This window comes from Mauremys reevesii, unplaced genomic scaffold, assembly GCF_016161935.1.
Source record: "Mauremys reevesii isolate NIE-2019 unplaced genomic scaffold, ASM1616193v1 Contig1, whole genome shotgun sequence".
NCBI lineage: Eukaryota > Metazoa > Chordata > Testudines > Geoemydidae > Mauremys > Mauremys reevesii.
Genome location: NW_024100715.1, coordinates 2,791,155 through 2,809,733, shown reverse-complemented (window position 1 = coordinate 2,809,733; position 18,579 = coordinate 2,791,155). Strand labels below are relative to the sequence as shown.

General features: G+C 47.0%; 1 protein-coding gene across 6 annotated transcripts in view; it reads right to left on the bottom strand.

The window, feature by feature from the left end:
* The window catches only part of LOC120392393 (C-type lectin domain family 2 member D-like), a 97,109-nt gene continuing 78,530 nt past the window's right edge, over positions 1–18,579 (bottom strand). For 5 of the 6 annotated variants that reach the window (XM_039517116.1, XM_039517112.1, XM_039517111.1 and 2 more), the window contains 4 exons: positions 17,373–17,465; positions 9,817–10,001; positions 8,210–8,300; positions 1–996 (listed from right to left, as the gene is read on the bottom strand). In XM_039517116.1, coding sequence (XP_039373050.1) covers positions 695–996; positions 8,210–8,300; positions 9,817–10,001; positions 17,373–17,465 — 671 coding nt within the window. In that variant the 3' untranslated portion in view covers positions 1–694. Of the gene's footprint in view, positions 997–8,190; positions 8,301–9,816; positions 10,002–17,372; positions 17,466–18,579 lie in introns of all 6 variants that reach the window. The other variant, XM_039517113.1, reaches the window with a different exon arrangement.

The window sequence follows — 18,579 nt, the reverse complement described above, 5'->3', positions numbered from 1 at the left end:
TTTTTTCTTTATAATAAAGTTTTGCTTTTAAGAACCTGATTGGTTTTTAGTGTTCTAAAAACTGAAGTGCTGGTCTGTGCCCACTTTGGTAACCCATTTGGTTGGTATATTATTCTCAAGCCTCCCCAGGAAAGGGGGTGAACAGGCTTGGGGGGATATTTTGGGGAAACAGGAACTTGAAGTGGTCCTTTTCCTTCAGTCTTTGTCTAACTCACTCGGTGGTGGCAGCAGTACTCATCCGAGGACAAGGAAGGATTTGTGCCTTAGGAAAGTTTAAGATGGTAGAAATAAGCTTAGGGGGTCTTTCATGCGGGTCCCCACATCTGTACCCCAGAGTTCAGAGTGCGGCGGGAACCCTGACATGATGGCAGAGTGGTAGGATCATTTTGAACCAGAAGCCCAGACCTCCAGATATTAAATGGACTTTTTTTTTTCTTTTGGCTGATTGAAAACCAGGGAGGTTTTGTTTCTTTTAAAAGGACACTTTTTAAAAAAAAAAAAAGAAAAAGGTGAGAGCAGCTGGAGTTTTTTCTTTTTCCTCTGCCTCAGGACAGAGTATTTAAGTCTGCAAGGGAATTCACGAGCTACAACAAAAGCTAATCTAACACATTTCCTTCCTATTACTTACAATTTGTAATCTTTGATACTTAAAGATATGGCTTTGGGAGATGTATGGAGTTATTGTGCAGTAGAGTTAGTGAAGTGAGCGTTGTAAAGATGGTTTTTCAGCCGGGATCTGGAGGGAGCAATGGGTGCAGAGGTAGGATGCTGCACAAGAGATGATGAATGTGTAAGTTAAGTTCTGCATCCACTGAAGAGGCTGCATTGACCCTTTAAGTGATCTTAGACATTGTGTCCCCTTCTGCAGCGCTTGGCTTCCTTCCAGAGCACTCATCCGGCCGCTTGCAGATGAAATGTCTCTCTGAGTAGCACCTGGAGCTGCTGACTCCATTTTCATCCAGGTAGGCGCACTGCCCTTCCCCTCTGACCTGAAACCTGCAATGAGAAGTGGAGTGGGGTTATCAGAGGCAGCCGGCTCCCGTTCCTGCTCACGTACGGAGAAGCGATGTGGTCCAGTGGTGTACGACACGGAGGAACTGGGTTCTCAACCAGGCTTTGCTACTAATCAACCCTGGGCTAGTCACTTCTAGCTGTAAATGTCACAGTGGACGCTGAGCACCTGAAAATCAGGCTCACTGAGAACAGGAAACGGAGGTTGTGAAGTTTCTTGCAGGTCTTTCCAGTGTGTGAGGGGACATAGGCCTGGAAGGGAGCTCCTGGGTCACTGCGTCCAGCCCCCTGCTATGGCAGGCAACCCCGGCATATCGTCCTGTTCACAGACTTCTCAGGCTCCGTGTTCTATCTAGTTAGGTGGGTCGCACCACGGCTCCTATGGGGCGGCTGCTTCAGAACCTCCCTCCTCTGATGGGCAGAAACCTGCTAATTTCCAGCCCCAGATTTATTCCTGTGTGATCTTGTGTCAACATTGTCCTGTAGCTTCGGTAGCTCCTCTCCCGCCCAGGTGTCTACCCCCGAGGTATTTACAGAGCAATGAGATACCCTTCTCCTCTTGCTAGGCTCAACCAGCCAAGCTCCTTATCAGAGGAGACTGAAGGGAGACTCTCCATTCATGTGAGCATCCTACCTGAACTTCTCTGCACCTGTTACAGTCTGAGTGCATCTTTCTTGAATACAAAGAATCCTGTGGCACCTTATAGACTAACAGATGTTTTGCAGCATGAGCTTTCGTGGGTGAATACCCACTTCTTCGGATGCAAGCAGTGGAAATTTCCAGGGGCAGGTGTATATATAAGCAAGCAAGAAGCAAGCTAGAGATAACGAGGTTAGATCAATCAGGGAGGATGAGGCCCTGTTCTAGCAGTAGAGGTGTGAAAACCAAGGGAGGAGAAACTGGTTCTGTAATTGGCAAGCCATTCACAGTCTTTGTTTAGTCCTGAGCTGATGGTGTTAAATTTGCAGATGAACTGGAGCTCAGCAGTTTCTCTTTGAAGTCTGGTCCTAAAGTTTTTTGCTGTAGGATGGCCACCTTAAGATCTGTTAGTGTGTGGCCAGGGAGGTTGAAGTGTTCTCCTACAGGTTTTTGTATATTGCCATTCCTAATGTCTGATTTGTGTCCATTTATCCTTTTCCTTAGAGACTGTCCAGTTTGGCCGATGTACATAGCAGAGGGGCATTGCTGGCATATGATGGCATATATTACATTGGTGGACGTGCAGGTGAATGAACCGGTGATAGTGTGGCTGATCTGGTTAGGTCCTGTGCTGGTGTTGCTGGTGTAGATATGTGGGCAGAGTTGGCATCGAGGTTTGTTGCATGGGTTGGTTCCTGAGCTAGAGTTACTATGGTGCGGTGTGCAGTTGCTGGTGAGAATATGCTTCAGGTTGGCAGGTTGTCTGTGGGCGAGGACTGGCCTGCCACCCAAGGATATGTGGACTCTCTACTCAGACCCTATGTTACCAGCACTCCCAGCTATCTCCGTGACACCACTGATTTCCTGAGGAGACTACAATGCATTGGTGACCTTCCAGAAAACACCATCCTAGCCACCATGGATGTAGAGGCTCTCTACACAAACATCCCACACACTGATGGAATACAAGCTATCAGGAACAGTATCCCTGATGATGCCACAGCACAACTGGTTGCTGAGCTCTGTGCCTTTATCCTCACACACAACTATTTCAAATTTAATGACAATATATATCTCCAGATCAGTGGCACCGCTATGGGCACCCGCATGGCCCCACAATATGCCAATATTTTTATGGCCGACCTGGAACAACGCTTCCTCAGCTCCCGTCCACTCACGCCCCTTCTCTACCTACGCTACATTGATGACATCTTCATCATCTGGACCCATGGGAAGGAGACTCTGGAAATATTCCACCATGATTTCAACAGCTTCCACCCCTCCATCAACCTCAGCCTGGACCTATCTACACGGGAGGTCCACTTCCTAGACACCACGGTGCAAATAAGTGGTGGTCACATTAACACCACCCTATACCGAAAACCTACCGACCGCTATGCCTACCTTCATGCCTCCAGCTTCCATCCCGGGCACACCACACGATCCATTGTCTACAGCCAAGCACTGAGGTACAACCGTATCTGCTCTAACCCGCAGACAGAGACCAACACCTAGAAAATCTCCACCAAGCATTCTCAAGACTACAGTACCCACACGAGGAAATAAGGAAACAGATCAACAGAGCCAGATGTGTACCCAGAAGCCTCCTACTGCAAGACAAACCCAAGAAAGAAACCAACAGGACTCCACTGGCCATCACATACAGTCCCCAGCTCAAACCCCTCCAACGCATCATCAGGGATCTACAACCCATCCTGGACAATGATCCCACACTTTCACAGGCCTTGGGTGGCAGGCCAGTCCTCGCCCACAGACAACCTGCCAACCTGAAGCATATTCTCACCAGCAACTGCACACCGCACCATAGTAACTCTAGCTCAGGAACCAACCCATGCAACAAACCTCGATGCCAACTCTGCCCACATATCTACACCAGCAACACCATCACAGGACCTAACCAGATCAGCCACACCATCACCGGTTCATTCACCTGCACGTCCACCAATGCAATATATGCCATCATATGCCAGCAATGCCCCTCTGCTATGTACATCGGCCAAACTGGACAGTCTCTAAGGAAAAGGATAAATGGACACAAATCAGACATTAGGAATGGCAATATACAAAAACCTGTAGGAGAACACTTCAACCTCCCTGGCCACACAATAACAGATCTTAAGGTGGCCATCCTACAGCAAAAAAACTTTAGGACCAGACTTCAAAGAGAAACTGCTGAGCTCCAGTTCATCTGCAAATTTAACACCATCAGCTCAGGACTAAACAAAGACTGTGAATGGCTTGCCAATTACAGAACCAGTTTCTCCTCCCTTGGTTTTCACACCTCAACTGTTGGAACAGGGCCTCATCCTCCCTGATTGATCTAACCTCGTTATCTCTAGCTTGCTTCTTGCTTATATATACACACCTGCCCCTGGAAATTTCCACTGCTTGCATCCGAAGAAGTGGGTATTCACCCACGAAAGCTCATGCTGCAAAACGTCTGTTAGTCTATAAGGTGCCACAGGATTCTTTGCTACTTCTACAGAACCAGACTAACACAGCTACCCCTCTGATACTTTCTTGAATACAGGTGACCAGAACTGGACACCTTAGTGCAGCTGGACTGGAAATCAGGCAATACCTCAGGGTAAGCAAACCTCATAAGAACGGCCGTGCTGGGTCAGACCAATGGTCCATCTAGCCCAGTATCCTGTCTGCCAACAGTGGCTGGTGCCAGGTGCTTCAGAGGGAATGAACAGAACGGGGCAATTATCCAGTAATCCATCCCCTGTCGGCCATTCCCAGCTTCTGTGCATCATGGGGGCAGGGAGAAACCGTGTGTACAGAGGTGGGTGACAAATGGAATTTCCATCCTGAGGTAAATTCTCATGTTTTGCGACAAAAAGTCAAAATATTTAAATTTCCCACACAACGGAAATTCTATTCCCCTCTCTCCAAAAAATGATTTAGGTCGACCCAAAATAAAACATTTCCATTAGATAGACTGTGGGGCTGATGCCAGGCATCATGGGAATTGTAGTTCTTGGTTCTTCCACCCCTGTTCTCTCCTATAGGTCCTGATTCCCAGTTGGACTACATCTACAAGCAAACCTCATAAGAACAGCCATGCTCGAGCCATCACTCGAGCCAAGGACAACCTTGGCTCGAGTGATCATGAGCTAATTCGTTTCAAAATAAATGGGAGGATAATCAGAATTGCATCTGAGACTAAGGTATACGATTTCAAAAGGGCTAACTTTACTAAATTAAGGCGACTAGTTAGGGAAGTGGATTGGACTAACATATTTAGGGATCTAAAGGCAGATGACGCCTGGGGTTACTTCAGGTTGAAGTTGCAGGAGTTGTCAGAGGCATGTATCCCGAGAAAGGGAAAACGGCTCGTAGGTAGCAGTTTTAGACCAAGCTGGATGAGCAAGCGTCTCAGAGGGGTGATTAAGAAAAAACAGAAAGCGTACAAGGAGTGGAAAATGGGAGGGATCAGCAAAGAAACCTACCTTATTGAGGTCAGAGGGTGTAGGGAAGCAGTGAGAAAGGCAAAGAGCCGGGTGGAGATGGACCTAGCGAAGGGGATTAAAACCAATAGCAAAAGGTTTTTTAGCCATATAAATAGGAAGAAAACCAAGAAGGAAGAAGTGGGACCGCTTAAAACTTTAAACGGAGTGGAGATTAGGGATAATCTTGGAATGGCACAATATCTGAACGAATATTTTGCCTCAGTCTTTAATGAGGCTAATGAAGGGCTAAGGAATAGTGATAGAGGGACCGATGGGAATGAAGATATGGGGGTAGACATTACGGTATCTGAGGTAGAAGCCAAACTTGAACAGCTAAACGGAAGTAAATCGGGGGGCCCGGATAATCTACATCCTAGAATATTAAGGGAATTGGTGAGTGAAATTGCAAGCCCGTTAGCGATGATTTTTAATAAATCTCTAAACTCGGGGGTTGTACCGTTTGACTGGAGATTAGCTAATATAGTTCCTATATTCAAGAAGGGGAAAAAAAGTGACCCGGGTAATTACAGGCCTGTTAGTTTAACATCTGTAGTATGCAAAGTCATGGAAAAAATTTTAAAAGGAGAGAGTGGTTACGGACCTTGAGGCCGATGGCAACTGGGACAAATTACAGCATGGATTTACGAAAGGTAGATCATGCCAAACCAACCTGATCTCCTTCTTTGAGAAAGTAACAGAGTTTTTAGACAAGGGAAATGCGGTGGATCTAATATATCTTGATTTCAGTAAGGCGTTTGATACGGTACCGCATGAGGAATTACTGGTTAAATTGGAAAAGATGGGGATCAAAATGAAAATCCAGAGGTGGATAAGGAGCTGGTTAAAGGGGAGACTGCAGAGGGTCGTATTGAAGGGGGAACTGTCGGGTTGGAGGGGGGTTACCAGTGGAGTTCCTCAAGGTTCGGTTTTGGGTCCGATTTTATTCAATCTATTTATCGCTGACCTGGGAACCAAGAGTAGGAGTGGGCTGATAAAGTTTGCGGATGACACCAAGTTGGGAGGTATTGCAAATTCGGAAAAGGATCGGGATATCCTCCAGGGAGATTTGGATGACCTTGTAAACTGGAGTATTAGTAACAGGATGAAATTCAATAGTGAGAAGTGTAAGGTTATGCATTTAGGGATGACTAACAAGAACTTTAGTTATAAGCTGGGGACGCACCAGTTGGAAGTAACGGAGGAGGAGAAGGACCTAGGAGTCCTGGTTGATCGCAGGATGACTATGAGTAGGCAATGTGATGTGGCCGTTAAAAAAGCTAATGCGGTCTTGGGATGCATTAGGCGAGGTATTTCTAGTAGGGATAAGGAGGTGCTAGACCCGTTATATAAGGCGTTGGTAAGACCTCATTTGGAGTATTGTGTACAGTTTTGGTCTCCCATGTTTAAGAAGGATGAATTCAAACTGGAACGGGTACAAAGAAGGGCCACTAGAATGATCTGAGGAATGGAAAGCCTGTCGTATGAAAGGAGACTTGAGGAGCTCGGTTTGTTTTCCTTAACCAAAAGAAGGATAAGAGGAGATATGATTGCACTCTTTAAATATATTAGAGGGATAAATACCAGGGAAGGAGAGGAATTATTTCAGCTCAGTGCTAATGTGGACACGAGGACAAACGGATATAAATTGTCAGTCAGGAAATTTAGGCTTGAAATTAGACGAAGGTTTCTAACCATCAGAGGAGTGCAATTCTGGAACAGCCTTCCGAAGGAAACAGTGGGGGCGAAGGACCTCCATGACTTTAAGATTAAGCTAGATAAGTTTATGGAGGAGATGGTATGATAGGATAACGGGCTTAGTCAATAGGTCAATTAAGTGCCACACTGGTGATTAGTACAATGGGTCAATGATAGGATATTGTTAGCCTTTTTCCAGAGGGTATGGCTGGAGAGTCTTGCCCGCATGCTCGGGGTTCAGCTGACCGCCATATTTGGGGTCGGGAAGGAATTTTCCTCCAGGGTAGATTGGCAGTGGCCCTGGAGGTTTTTCGCCTTCCTCCGAAACATGGGGCAGGGGTCGCTTGCTTAAGGAGTGGGTGGATCGGCTTATGTGGCCTGCATCTTGCAGGAGGTCAGACTAGATGATCATAATGGTCCCTTCTGATCTTGAATTCTATGATTATACAATTAACTTAGGTTTAAACCGAGACTGGGAATGGTTGGGTCATTACGCTAATTGAATCTATTTCCCAATGTTAAGTTCTCCTCACACCTTCTACTGGTCATCTCAATCATCACTTCAAAGGTTTGTTTCCCTCCTGCTGATGATAGCTCATCTCAATTGATTGGCCTCTTACAATTGGTATGGGTACTTCCACCTTTTCATGTTCTCTGTATGTATAAATATCTTCTGTGTTCCATTCTATGCATCCGAAGAAGTGAGCTGTAGCCCACAAAAGCTTATGCTGAAATAAATTTGTTAGTCTCTAAGGTGCAACAAGTACTCCTGTTCTTTTTACATCTCCCATGATGCACTGCAGTGTCTTCCTACCACCAAAATACCACAGAAGAACACACACGAGTGAGACACTGCAGTGCATCCTGGGAAATGTTGTCTGGTCAAAGACTGGGGCCAAATGGAACCAGAAGAACCAAGAACTACAATTCCCATGATGTGCTGCATCAGCCCCACAGGCAAACCAAAATGAAAATATTTCAGTCTGAGTTCACTGAAAATAAACATTTGAGTCAATTTTCGCAATGGAAAAATCTCATCCAAAGTCACCTTTCCCTGCAGGAAATTTTCCATATTTTCCATAAGGGAAAACTTTGAGTAAGAATTTTTCCAACCAGTCCCACTGATGTCATCCACATTAACTGAGTGGGGCTCTCTGTCCTCCTCTGGTGCCTACGCTATGGAAGAGGTCTACAGGTCTCCTACAGGTGCAACCTCCCCAGAATTAGCCCTGTAGCTCAGGCAGTAGAGAATCAGGCTTTTAAGATCTTGAGGTCTCACTTCCAATCCCGGTTCTCCACCCAGCCCAGGGTTTTGTTGCATTTCTCTGCGCCTAATACTGAGAAAGCGAACGAGGAAAAGGGACGCACAGGTTGTTGAATATGGTACCATTGGTCCACTTCCAGGGCTGGCCCTCGCCTTGTTCCCTCTGGAGGCCAATCCAGCGGTAAGGGATCCCTTTATAGTGCAGCATGAAATCCTGTGGATAAGAACACACACATTATATCCTGAGCTGTGTTACAGCCGGCTTCACGGGGATCAGGGCCCCCACGCGGTAAGTGCTGCACACACAGAAAGCTGGTCCCTCGCCCAAAGAGCTGCCAGTCAAACTGCACAGGGCAAAGGGGTTCATCCAAAATGATTTCCCCCCGCACAGGAAAATTTATTTAAAAAAACCCAAATACTTCCTCCTCCCCCCGTTTCATAACTAGGGGGTTGCCTCCCATTTTCTTACAGTTTCCCAATTTTTGGAATCACAGAACACAGGGCTGGAAGGGACCTCAAGAGATGATCATCCAGCCCCCTGTGCTCAGGCAGGACAAAATAAACCTAAACCATCCCTGACGGGTGTTTGTCCAACCTGCTCTTTAAAACCTCCAATTACACAGATTCCCCATCCCCCCTTGGAAGCCTGTTCCAGAGCTTAACTACTGTGAGAGTTACAAAGTTTTTCCTAACATTGAACCTACATCTCCCTTGCTGCAAATTAAGCCCATTACTGCTTGTCCTGCCTTCAGTGGACACGGAGAACAACTGATCAGTGTCCTCTTTATAAAAGCCCTTAACATACTGGAAGACTTATCAGGTCCCCGCTCAGTCTTCTTTTCTCAAGACTAAACACACCCAGTTTTTTAAACCTTTACTCATAAGTCAGGTCCTCTCAACCTTTGATCACTTTTGTTGCTCTCTCTGGACTCTCTCCAAATTGTCCACGTCTTTCCTTAAGTGAGACACCCAGAACTGGGCACAGCATCCAGCTGAGACCTCACCAGTGTCAAGTAGAGCGGGACAATCACCTTCCAAGTCTTATGTACATCACTCCTGTTCATACACCCCGGGATGAGATTAGCCTTTTTCTCAGCTGCATCACATTGTCGACTCATATTTAATTTGTGGTCCACTGTAACTCCCAGACCCTTTTCAGCAGCACTACTGCCTAGCCAGGTATTCCTTATTTTGCCTTCATGCATTTGATTTTTCCTTCCTACGTGAAATTTGCACTTGTCTTTATTACTGGTTAAATTACATAGATATAGATAGATAAAAGTGAGGCATATACTGTTGATGAAAATACGCCTTTATTTTTCAGAGGCTGGCAAAAGTTTGGGAAATAGTTGGTTTTTTTCCTTTAAAAGGTATGTTTCCACACCTCTTTCCCGCACTTTTTTACTTTTTCTCCCTTTTTCCAGTATAAAACGATGTGGAAAAAGGGAGGGAACCCAAAATTTTGAAAAAATGAGGTTTTGGAGTTTAAAAGAATCCCAAATGGAAATGACATTTAAAGCTAAAATGAAAATTAAATGAAAAACGTTGGGGGGGGAAATCAATTTTTTTCTATTAAAAAATGTCAAATCCTGCCCCTGAATTTCCATTTTACAACCAGCTTCACAGGGGATTCAGTTCCTTGAATCTAGGAGCTGCCTTAGGCCTCCGGGGGGCGCCAGGCTCTGGCATGTCCCTAGCTGTGGTTATGAAGGTTCGTGTCTCTTCCTTACCAGCTCCGGCAGGGAATCAATGGAAGCCAGGAAGGCGTTGAGGGCAGAGCAGTGGCTCTGGCTGGCGCTCCAGTTCTCTTCAGTCTCTGAGAAGTAGAAGCATTTCCCTTGGTATCCCACCCAGCCATCCGGGCACGCAGCAGTGACGTGGGGTGGGCTGCGTGGGCAGCGGGGAGGCTTCCTGGCTGAAAATAAGCAAGTGGCACAGTGGTGAGAGATGGTCCTATCCCGGGTGTCTGTCTCTGCATGCGAATCCCGGCCAGAGAGGGCACTAAGACGCACACGTCTTGGGCCTGGGTTGTCATTTTGCTTAGATCCCAAGACCAGAAGGGACCACTGTGATCATTTTGTCTGACCTCCTGCATCACACAGGTCTTAGAACTGCCCCCAAATAATCCCTCGAGCGGAGCTTTTACATCATCATCCCATCGTGATTTAAAAACTGTCAGTGACTCCACCGCGCCCCTTGGTAAATCGTTCCGAGGGTGACTAACGCTCACTGTTAACAGCTGCTGCCTTATCCCCAGTCTGAGTTTGTCCAGCTTCAACTTCCTCTACGTTGGTGGGTCCTGCGCTTATCGGCGGATTTGCTCGCCTCACAGATTCACCCTGTGGGTCAGGAAACAGCCCAGAAACCTTCCCCTCTGGTAGAAGCCCCAGTCCAAGTTAATTCCTCCTGTGTTTGATCAGGAGTTGGGAGGATTGGGGGGGAACCCAGGCCCGCCCTCTACTTCGGGTTCCAGCTGTGAAAGCTATTTGGTAGCCCCCCCTCCCTTAGTAGTTTTGCAAACGGCCTCACGTACACAGTACCTTGAACTTTGTAACTAATCTTTTTTTTGCTGCCAGAGGCAGAAAAAGATCCTGCTTTAAGCCAGTTTTTCCTTACCAGATAACGGTGTTATGGGGTTTAGTGACCACCAATGAGGTGTTAACACGGCATGGTCTTTGTCTGAAAGTGTATAAAAAGCTTGTGAAACTTGTGTGCAGTAGAGTTTTCTGTATCTACTACAGAGCTCTCCTTTCTTCTGCAGAAAGAAGCATTTTTCCTTATCCCTGTCAGGCTGTTATTGGCTCTCAGCTAGGCAGACCCGATATTTCGGTAACAGTTTTTGGCGACCCAGATGGGACTCTCCTAGCTCGGACATTGGACTCCAGACGGCTGCGGCGAACTGGGAACGGCGCCAACGGGGTGTTTAGCCCCTCTTTCTCTGCTTCACCGCGGCCCCTGGGGTTCGTGTTCCGATAAGGTGAGCCCTAATAGGATAAGGAAACACTATCTGGTTTTGTTCTGTTCTGTTTAACCGGTTACTGTTGTTTTTCTGCTCTGTTCATTTGGGCATTAGGTGTGTGGGCGGAAGTAAACTTCTCGTTCGTAATTCCTCAGAGTGGAAGCCATGTGTGCGATGAAGCTCTGAGGTTGTATTGTGATCCTTCTGTCCCGCCCCCTGTAACGGACAGTGTAATAGAAGTAGAAAAACCTGGATTAGACTGTAATTCCCACTGATCTCTGAGTAATTCTCTTTTCAGGTTGAGTGTCAGCAGACAGATGGGTGGGTCTCTGGAAAAAACCCCTAAGGATAGCCCTTTAGATTATATGTTAAGTAAATGGCCTTTACCCGGTGTTCAGAAAGGTATATCAAGGAAGCGCTTTGTACAACTTTGCACCCATGATTGGCCAACTCTGGGGACTGCATGGCCCGAATTTGGCTCCTTTGATATTCTGACTTATTTAACTCCTTTGCGCCTGATATTAGAGAATCAAGCGCCTGGTCAAATGGACTATTGGTTTTTGTGGGACGATGAGGCTCATCGTCGTTTAAAGAAGATAAAAATCCAGAACCCCCTATTCCCAAAAGCTTCTGCCCCAAGTGAAGCCGATTGTTGGGAAGATCCCCCCCCCCCCCCGTATTGTTCTAGACCGCGGCCACCCTCGGCAGCAATATCACTGGCTGTGACGGATCAGGTTTCCTTGTCTACGGGGCCCAAGACAGTGATTCCCCCACTGAAGACTGAGGCAACCACAATTCAAGTTAATGAACCCACTAGTGGAGCGACGGGTAGTGGGTACACTTCTGTTCTGTCTACCGCCATTAGTCCATCTCGTACGAGACAGGGAGTAGTCTATGGGGAGGATGCAGTTAAAATCCAGGCACCCCTTCGGACCATCCCGGTACCCACTACAGATGGAGAGGTTGTAGACCGTTATGTACATGTCCCTTTTACTACAGCAGATCTTATAAACTGGCAAAACACTACACCTGGCCTCAGAGATGACCCGGACGTCGTTCACAGGCGATTCCGTGCTATTTTTCAGTCTCATAATCCTGATTGGCAAGACGTGGGCCAACTTTTAGATTGCCTACTGCGCACGGAGGAGAAAGAGCAGGTCCTAAGGGGGGCCCGGGAGGCAGCGGAGGCTGCCGGTCACGGGCGTGATTTGATAGCTCTCACTAACCCTCCCCAATGGAATCCGAATAATTCAACCCACCAGGCAAACTTAAAGAAATTCCTAACCCATGTTTTGACAGGTATAAAACAAGCAGGAGAAAGAACTCTAGATTGGTCAAAAGTCCATAATACTGTGCAAGGGAAAGAAGAACACCCTTCTGACTTTTATGAGAGACTTTGTAGAGCATTTTGTACTTTTACTAATATAGACCCCAAGGCTGCGGACATACAGTCCACGGTCAGGCTTATTTTTATCTCTCAGTCAGCTCTGGACATTAAGTGGTTGCAGCAGCTCGAAGGCGCTGAGGGAAAATCCCTGGAGGAACTGGTAAGCGTAGCCACCGATGTGTATCACACAAGAGATAAAATTCAAGAGACCAAACAGGTGAGAATGCTAGCAGCCCTTGTGAACGCGGGCAGCGAAAGACAAAGAGGGAGGTGGGGACCCCCCAAGTGGCAACCGAAGGCAGATCAGGGGGGGCCCCCCCAAGCCAGGCAAATGATATATGCCATTACTGTAAGCAACTTGGTCACTGGAGGAGAGAGTGCCCAAACCGACATACCGGACAACAGCCCTGACCTCGATATCAGATGGAAGTAGAAAGAACAGACGGTGTCAATAATGCGGAATGACGGCGACCCGGGGGTCCACTTGTTACCTACTCAAATGACTTTACCACTTATGTTTGTTCCTCCACAGACCCCCAGGTCCATTTAACTCTGGGAGGAACCGCTTATTCTTGTCTTTTGGACTCGGGGGCTGCCCTTTCCACTGTTGTTGCCAAGCCAAAGGAAGGAAACCTCACAGATAAAAGCATTACGGTAATGGGTATAGGCGGAAAGCCATTTGAGTGTTCTGTATTGCAGGAGGCTGCTGTAGAAATCTCTGGTGTCTCAGCCTCCCATGCATTTTCGTTAGCTCCTGACAGCCCAGTTAATCTTCTAGGCAGAGACTTGCTGTGTAAATTACGTGCTCAGATTTTCTTTTCAGCTGATAAAATCATTCTTCGGTTGCCTCACACAATTCTGACTGCCATTCCAGCAGAGACCGGGAGAGCAGCATAACTGACCTGGACTCGGCTACCACAGGGATATGTTTGAGTGCGAGAGCGTAACACTTGGATTAATTACACCCGAGTCAAGCTAGCCCCTAGGCCGGGGCCAGAAGCAGACGACTCCGGACCTCAAGGGAGCCCCACCAGCTCTTCCCACCACGACCCGGAAGAGCCTGAAGCAGACGATACCTGGAAGGCTGAGCCTCTCGAGGGACTAAAGCTCCTGTTCCGACGGAATAAGCCCTGAGACTTTTACTGACCATGGATTTCTGGGTGGTGAGACAATGGTTGCTTGCTTTTAGTTTGCCCTTTGTACATGCCAACCCCCACCCAGCCATTGAATCCTTGCAGCGGCTGATCCAGAAGTGGCTTTGCAAAATAGCCGTGTGTTAGATGCTATGAATGCTGAAATAGGGGGGGCTTGTGCTTGCACTGGATAAATATGTTGCTTTTATGTTAATCACTCTGGCTTAATTGAAAAGGATTTATAAGCTAGTAAGAATGCTGCTATTGTATTTCATGCTGTATCTCTTGATCACACCTTTAGTTTTGAGGACCTCCTCCCAGACCTTGGGTCTTGGTTCACTGACCTTTTCCATACAATTGTTAAAGGGATTGTTTTCTGTCTATTCTTCCTATGTGTTAGTTGGATAATGATTCAATGTGCAAAATGTCTGTGTAATACTGTAACCAAAAGCTCTGCTGTCTGTAAGACAACCCAATACCTCTCTCTTCAGCTTGATCGTAAGTTATGTAACGGGCCTGACAATCTGAGCTGGGGGGGGGCCGGGAAACCTCACCCGGCCCGGACACGGAAAGGATTGACAGCTCAGACTGTCAGGCCCGAAGGGGGAATTGTGAAAGCTATTCAGTAGCGCCCCCCGCCCCCATTAATAGTTTTGCAAACGGCCAGTAGGTGGAGGCAGAAGCCTCCAAAAGGCCTCACGTACACAGTACCTTGAACTTTGTAACTAATCTTTTTTTGCTGCCAGAGGCAGAAAAAGATCCTGCTTTAAGCCAGTTTTTCCTTACCAGATAACGGTGTTACGGGGTTTAGTAACCACCAATGAAGTGTTAACACGGCATGGTCTTTGTCTGAAAGTGTATAAAAAGCTTGTGAAACTTGTGTGCAGTAGAGTTTTCTGTATCTACTACAGAGCTCTTCTTTCTTCTGCAGAATAAAGTATTTTTCCTTATCCCTGTCAGGCTGTTATTGGCTCTCAGCTAGGCAGACCCGATATTTCGGTAACACAGCCCAGGGCCCTGTGGATTGCAGCTGTCTAAAGTACCTCCTGGAACAGCTGCATGACAGCTACAACTCCCTGGGCTACTTCCCCATGGCCTCCTCCAAACACCACCTTTATCCTCACCACAGGACCTTCCTCCTGGTGTCTGATAACGCTTGTACTTCTCAGTCCTCCAGCAGTATGCCTGCTCACTCTCAGCTCCTTGCACACCTCTTGCTCCTATTTTAGTTGCTTAGTTGCTCGCTCGCACTTCCTCTCCTCTGGCATGACTGGAGTGAGCCCTTTTATAGCATCAGAGGGGCCTTAATTAGAATCAGGTGCTTAAATGCCTCACCTGACTCGTAGCAGGTTAATTGGAGTCAGGTGTTCTCATTAGCCTGGAGCAGCCCCTGCTTTGGTCACTCAGGGAACAGAAAACTGCTTATTCAGTGGCCAGTATATCTGCCTTCTGCTACTCGGCTGTTCCCAACTGGCCTGGGTCTATCACAGTAGTTATAGACTGGGTGTGAGGTTGCACTCCATACGAGCGTAAATATAATGTAACTGGAATATGCTTTATGTAAAAGGTCTCTTGTAAGGTATCATTACAAAGCTTATAATCTAGGAGAGTGGTTATCCTAGTTGTATGCATGTATCATTAGTGTATCTAAAACTAGAAATATGAAGTATTACTCTGAAGTCCTATTGTAATTATGCAAAGTGTGGGCCATTAATGGTGGCTTGGAATCTTGATGGCTCCCATTAACCAGGACAATTAGTTGTGGATGACTGTTTACTTGCAAGCCTCCACTGCATACGTACTGGCCAATCCTGGAGGAATGGAGGGGGCTCACAGGACATGTGACCATGTCACCTGGTACTGGAATCCATCTGAAACCTAGTGCTTTCCATTTAGAAGGAGAGGTGGAGACCCAGTGAGACAAAGGATTCCCACCTTGTGCCAAAGCTATAAAAGGGGGTGGAACAGAACAAAGGGAGCCCAGTCATGTGGAATCCCTGGCTCTTCACCTAAAATGTCTGCTGCAACTAACAAGGATTGTACCAGGGAAAGGATCGGGCCCAGACTAGGAAGGAGTCTAGTCAGTGAAAGAAGCTTATTGGAACATCTGAGGGTGAAATTTACCTGTAATCAGTTTCTTAATATATTAGGCTTAGACTTGCGTATTTTGTTTTATTTTGCTTGGTAACTTTACTTTGTTTTGTATATTACTTGAAACAACTTAAATCCTACTTTATACTTAATAAAATCACTTTTGTTTATTAATTAACCCAGAATAAATTATTAATACCTGGGAGAGCAAACAGCTGTGCATCTCTCTATCGGTATTACAGAGGGTGGACAATTGATAAGTTTACCCTGTATAAGCTTTATACAGAGTAAAACAGATTTATTTGGGGTTCAGATCCCATTGGGAGCTGAGTGCTGGAGACAGGAGCACTTGCTGAGCCGTTTTTGGTTAAAGTCTGCATCTGTGGGAGCGTGGACCAGACCTGGGTCTGAGTTGCAGCAGGTCAGCATGTCTGGCTCAACAAGGCAGGGTTCTGGAGGCCCAAGCTGGCAGGGGAAACGGGCTCCGAGGTAATTCCAGCACATCAGGTGACAGTCCCAAGGGGAGTCTCTGTGACCAAACCAGTAACCCTGGGATCAAGTCACCCTTTAACCTTCTCTTGTAAAGAGACGGAGCTCTTTGAGTCTATCACTATAAAGCAGGTTTTAATCCTTCTTCTGGCTCAACTCTGACCCCTCTCTAATTTATCAACATCCTTTTTGAATTGTGGGCACCAGAACTGGACACAAGATTCCAGCAGTAGTTGCACAAGGGCCAAATCCAGAGGTAAGATAACCTCTCGGCTCCTACTCGAGATCCCCCTGGTTATACATCCCAGAGTCGGATTAGAGCCTTTGGCCACAGCATCCTGAATCGGGGAGAAAAGTCAAACATTTTCATGAACTGAAAAGCTAGAAACAATTTCAGTTTGGCTCAATGGAAACTTTTACCAGCCATGTGATTTCCCAATGCACAGACACATTAACTATGGGCAGAAATGCTGGCACGTGCTCTGTAGCAAAACAGAGCGTGTGGATGTCTGGCACATGTTGAAGAGATGCTGGCTTTGCGCTTCCTGTATTCTGGGGCCCTGACCTTCCCCAGTGTGACTTAAAGCAGCCTCAGGGTTACTCTAACTTACCCTCTGCTTCTCAGTCTGCCTGGGAAGCACAGAAGAGCTGTAATGCAGCGTGCTCTGGCCACAACCCCAACCCATCCCCTACACTCTGGGTGCAGAGCCCATACACTAGCCGGGATCAGGGAACTGAATCCTCTGCCTGAGACTCCAGTTGCAGTTACACACAGTACTGTGGATGAGGGAGGAGGAACAATGATAAATGGATTGGAAACAATTTTAAAGACCCGCTGTGAGCCATGGCCACACGGTGTCACCCAAACCTACGACAATTTAAGGTGAGACTGGGCGTTGGATGACACAGGGAGTGGGAGGCAGGGAGACCCACCCACTGCATCCCTACACCGCTACCCAGGCCTGGGATCTAGTGGGGCTGCTTCCGAGGGGGCAGGGAACGGGGTTAGGCCCTTCCACTTTGGAGGAAAGGATCTGGAGAGAGATTTCCCCTCTGAAAAGGGGAATGTGCTTCAACGGAGAAGTCAGACCAGGGCAAAGACGGGGTGAGAAGAGGCCGTGGGACACACAAGTGGGCACCGTGACCTTGGGGCTAGGACAAGCAGCCTATGAAGAATCAGTGACAAGGAATGAGAATCAGCCGGGTTAGTAATGACCCTTCACTCACCCGCCAGTGCAATTACGGTGATGATCAAAGCTGTAATGATGACAGTAACGGTAATTGGGACCCGTTTATCTTTAATGCATTTTAGGCTGAAATCTGCAAAAATAAAAAAATAAAAATGACATGAAAGCAGATGAAGGTGGGCAAACGTATCAACAGCAAATACTGCCGGGGCGTGAAAATGGTCACGTTTTGCTAAGTGCTTCCACGAGTGGCTAAATCTAGTTGGTGATGATCCAGGGCATGGAACAGCTTCCACACGAGGAGAGACGACAAAGATTAGGGCCGTTCTGCTTAGAGAAGAGACGACTAAGGGGGGGTAGGACAGAGGTCTATGAAACCATGAACAGTGTGGAACAAGTGAACAGAGAAGTGTTATTTACCCGTCCCACTACACAAACACCAGGGGTCACCTGATGAAATTAGCAGGAAGCAGGGTTAGTACAAACAAGAGGAAATACTTTTTCACACAGCGCATAGTCCACCTGCCATGGGATGTGGTGATGGCCAAAAATAACTAGGTTCCAAACCAGAATGAGCTAAGTTCCTGAAGGACAGATCCATTGACGGCCATTAGCCAAGGTGGGCAGGGACACGACCCCTGCTCCTCTGACTGCCAGGAGCCAAGGCAGGGGTGGATCGCTCAGTAATTCCCCTGCCCTGTCCCCTCCCTGAAGCTCTGCTAGTGGCCACTGTAGCCGAGGGGAGACGGGGCTAGACTGACCCTGCTCTGACCCGGTGTGGCAGCTCTTACGTTTACAACTTTCCCAAACAACTTAAAAATGTATTTTCAATAAAAATGTCACCAAAAGAGCAATGAAAAGCAAGAAACACCTTTGTTTCCACCAAAAATGAAAAAGCCAAAACTGACAATTCTGGGTGAAAAAAATTGTTTTTCAATTAAAAAAACCAAACAGGTTAAAAAAATGTCACTGAGCTCCCTTCACCGGCTTTGAAGGACCTTCTCCAGATTGCTAGATCAGGGACCTTGCCACCATGAGCTGGTTGATTGGGAGAGAGATTTTCATGGTTGCCCAGAGTTACTGGGGCTAATTTACTTGCCTTTAGAAAGGGAGTAAACAGTAGAAATTGAACTCCTGATTTCTGGATTTAAAGGCACAAGCCATTACCACTCGAGCTAAAGGAAAAGCACCTTAAGGGACTGTCTCTCGTGTCTGTGCAGCACCCGGCACAACGAGGCCCTGATCTC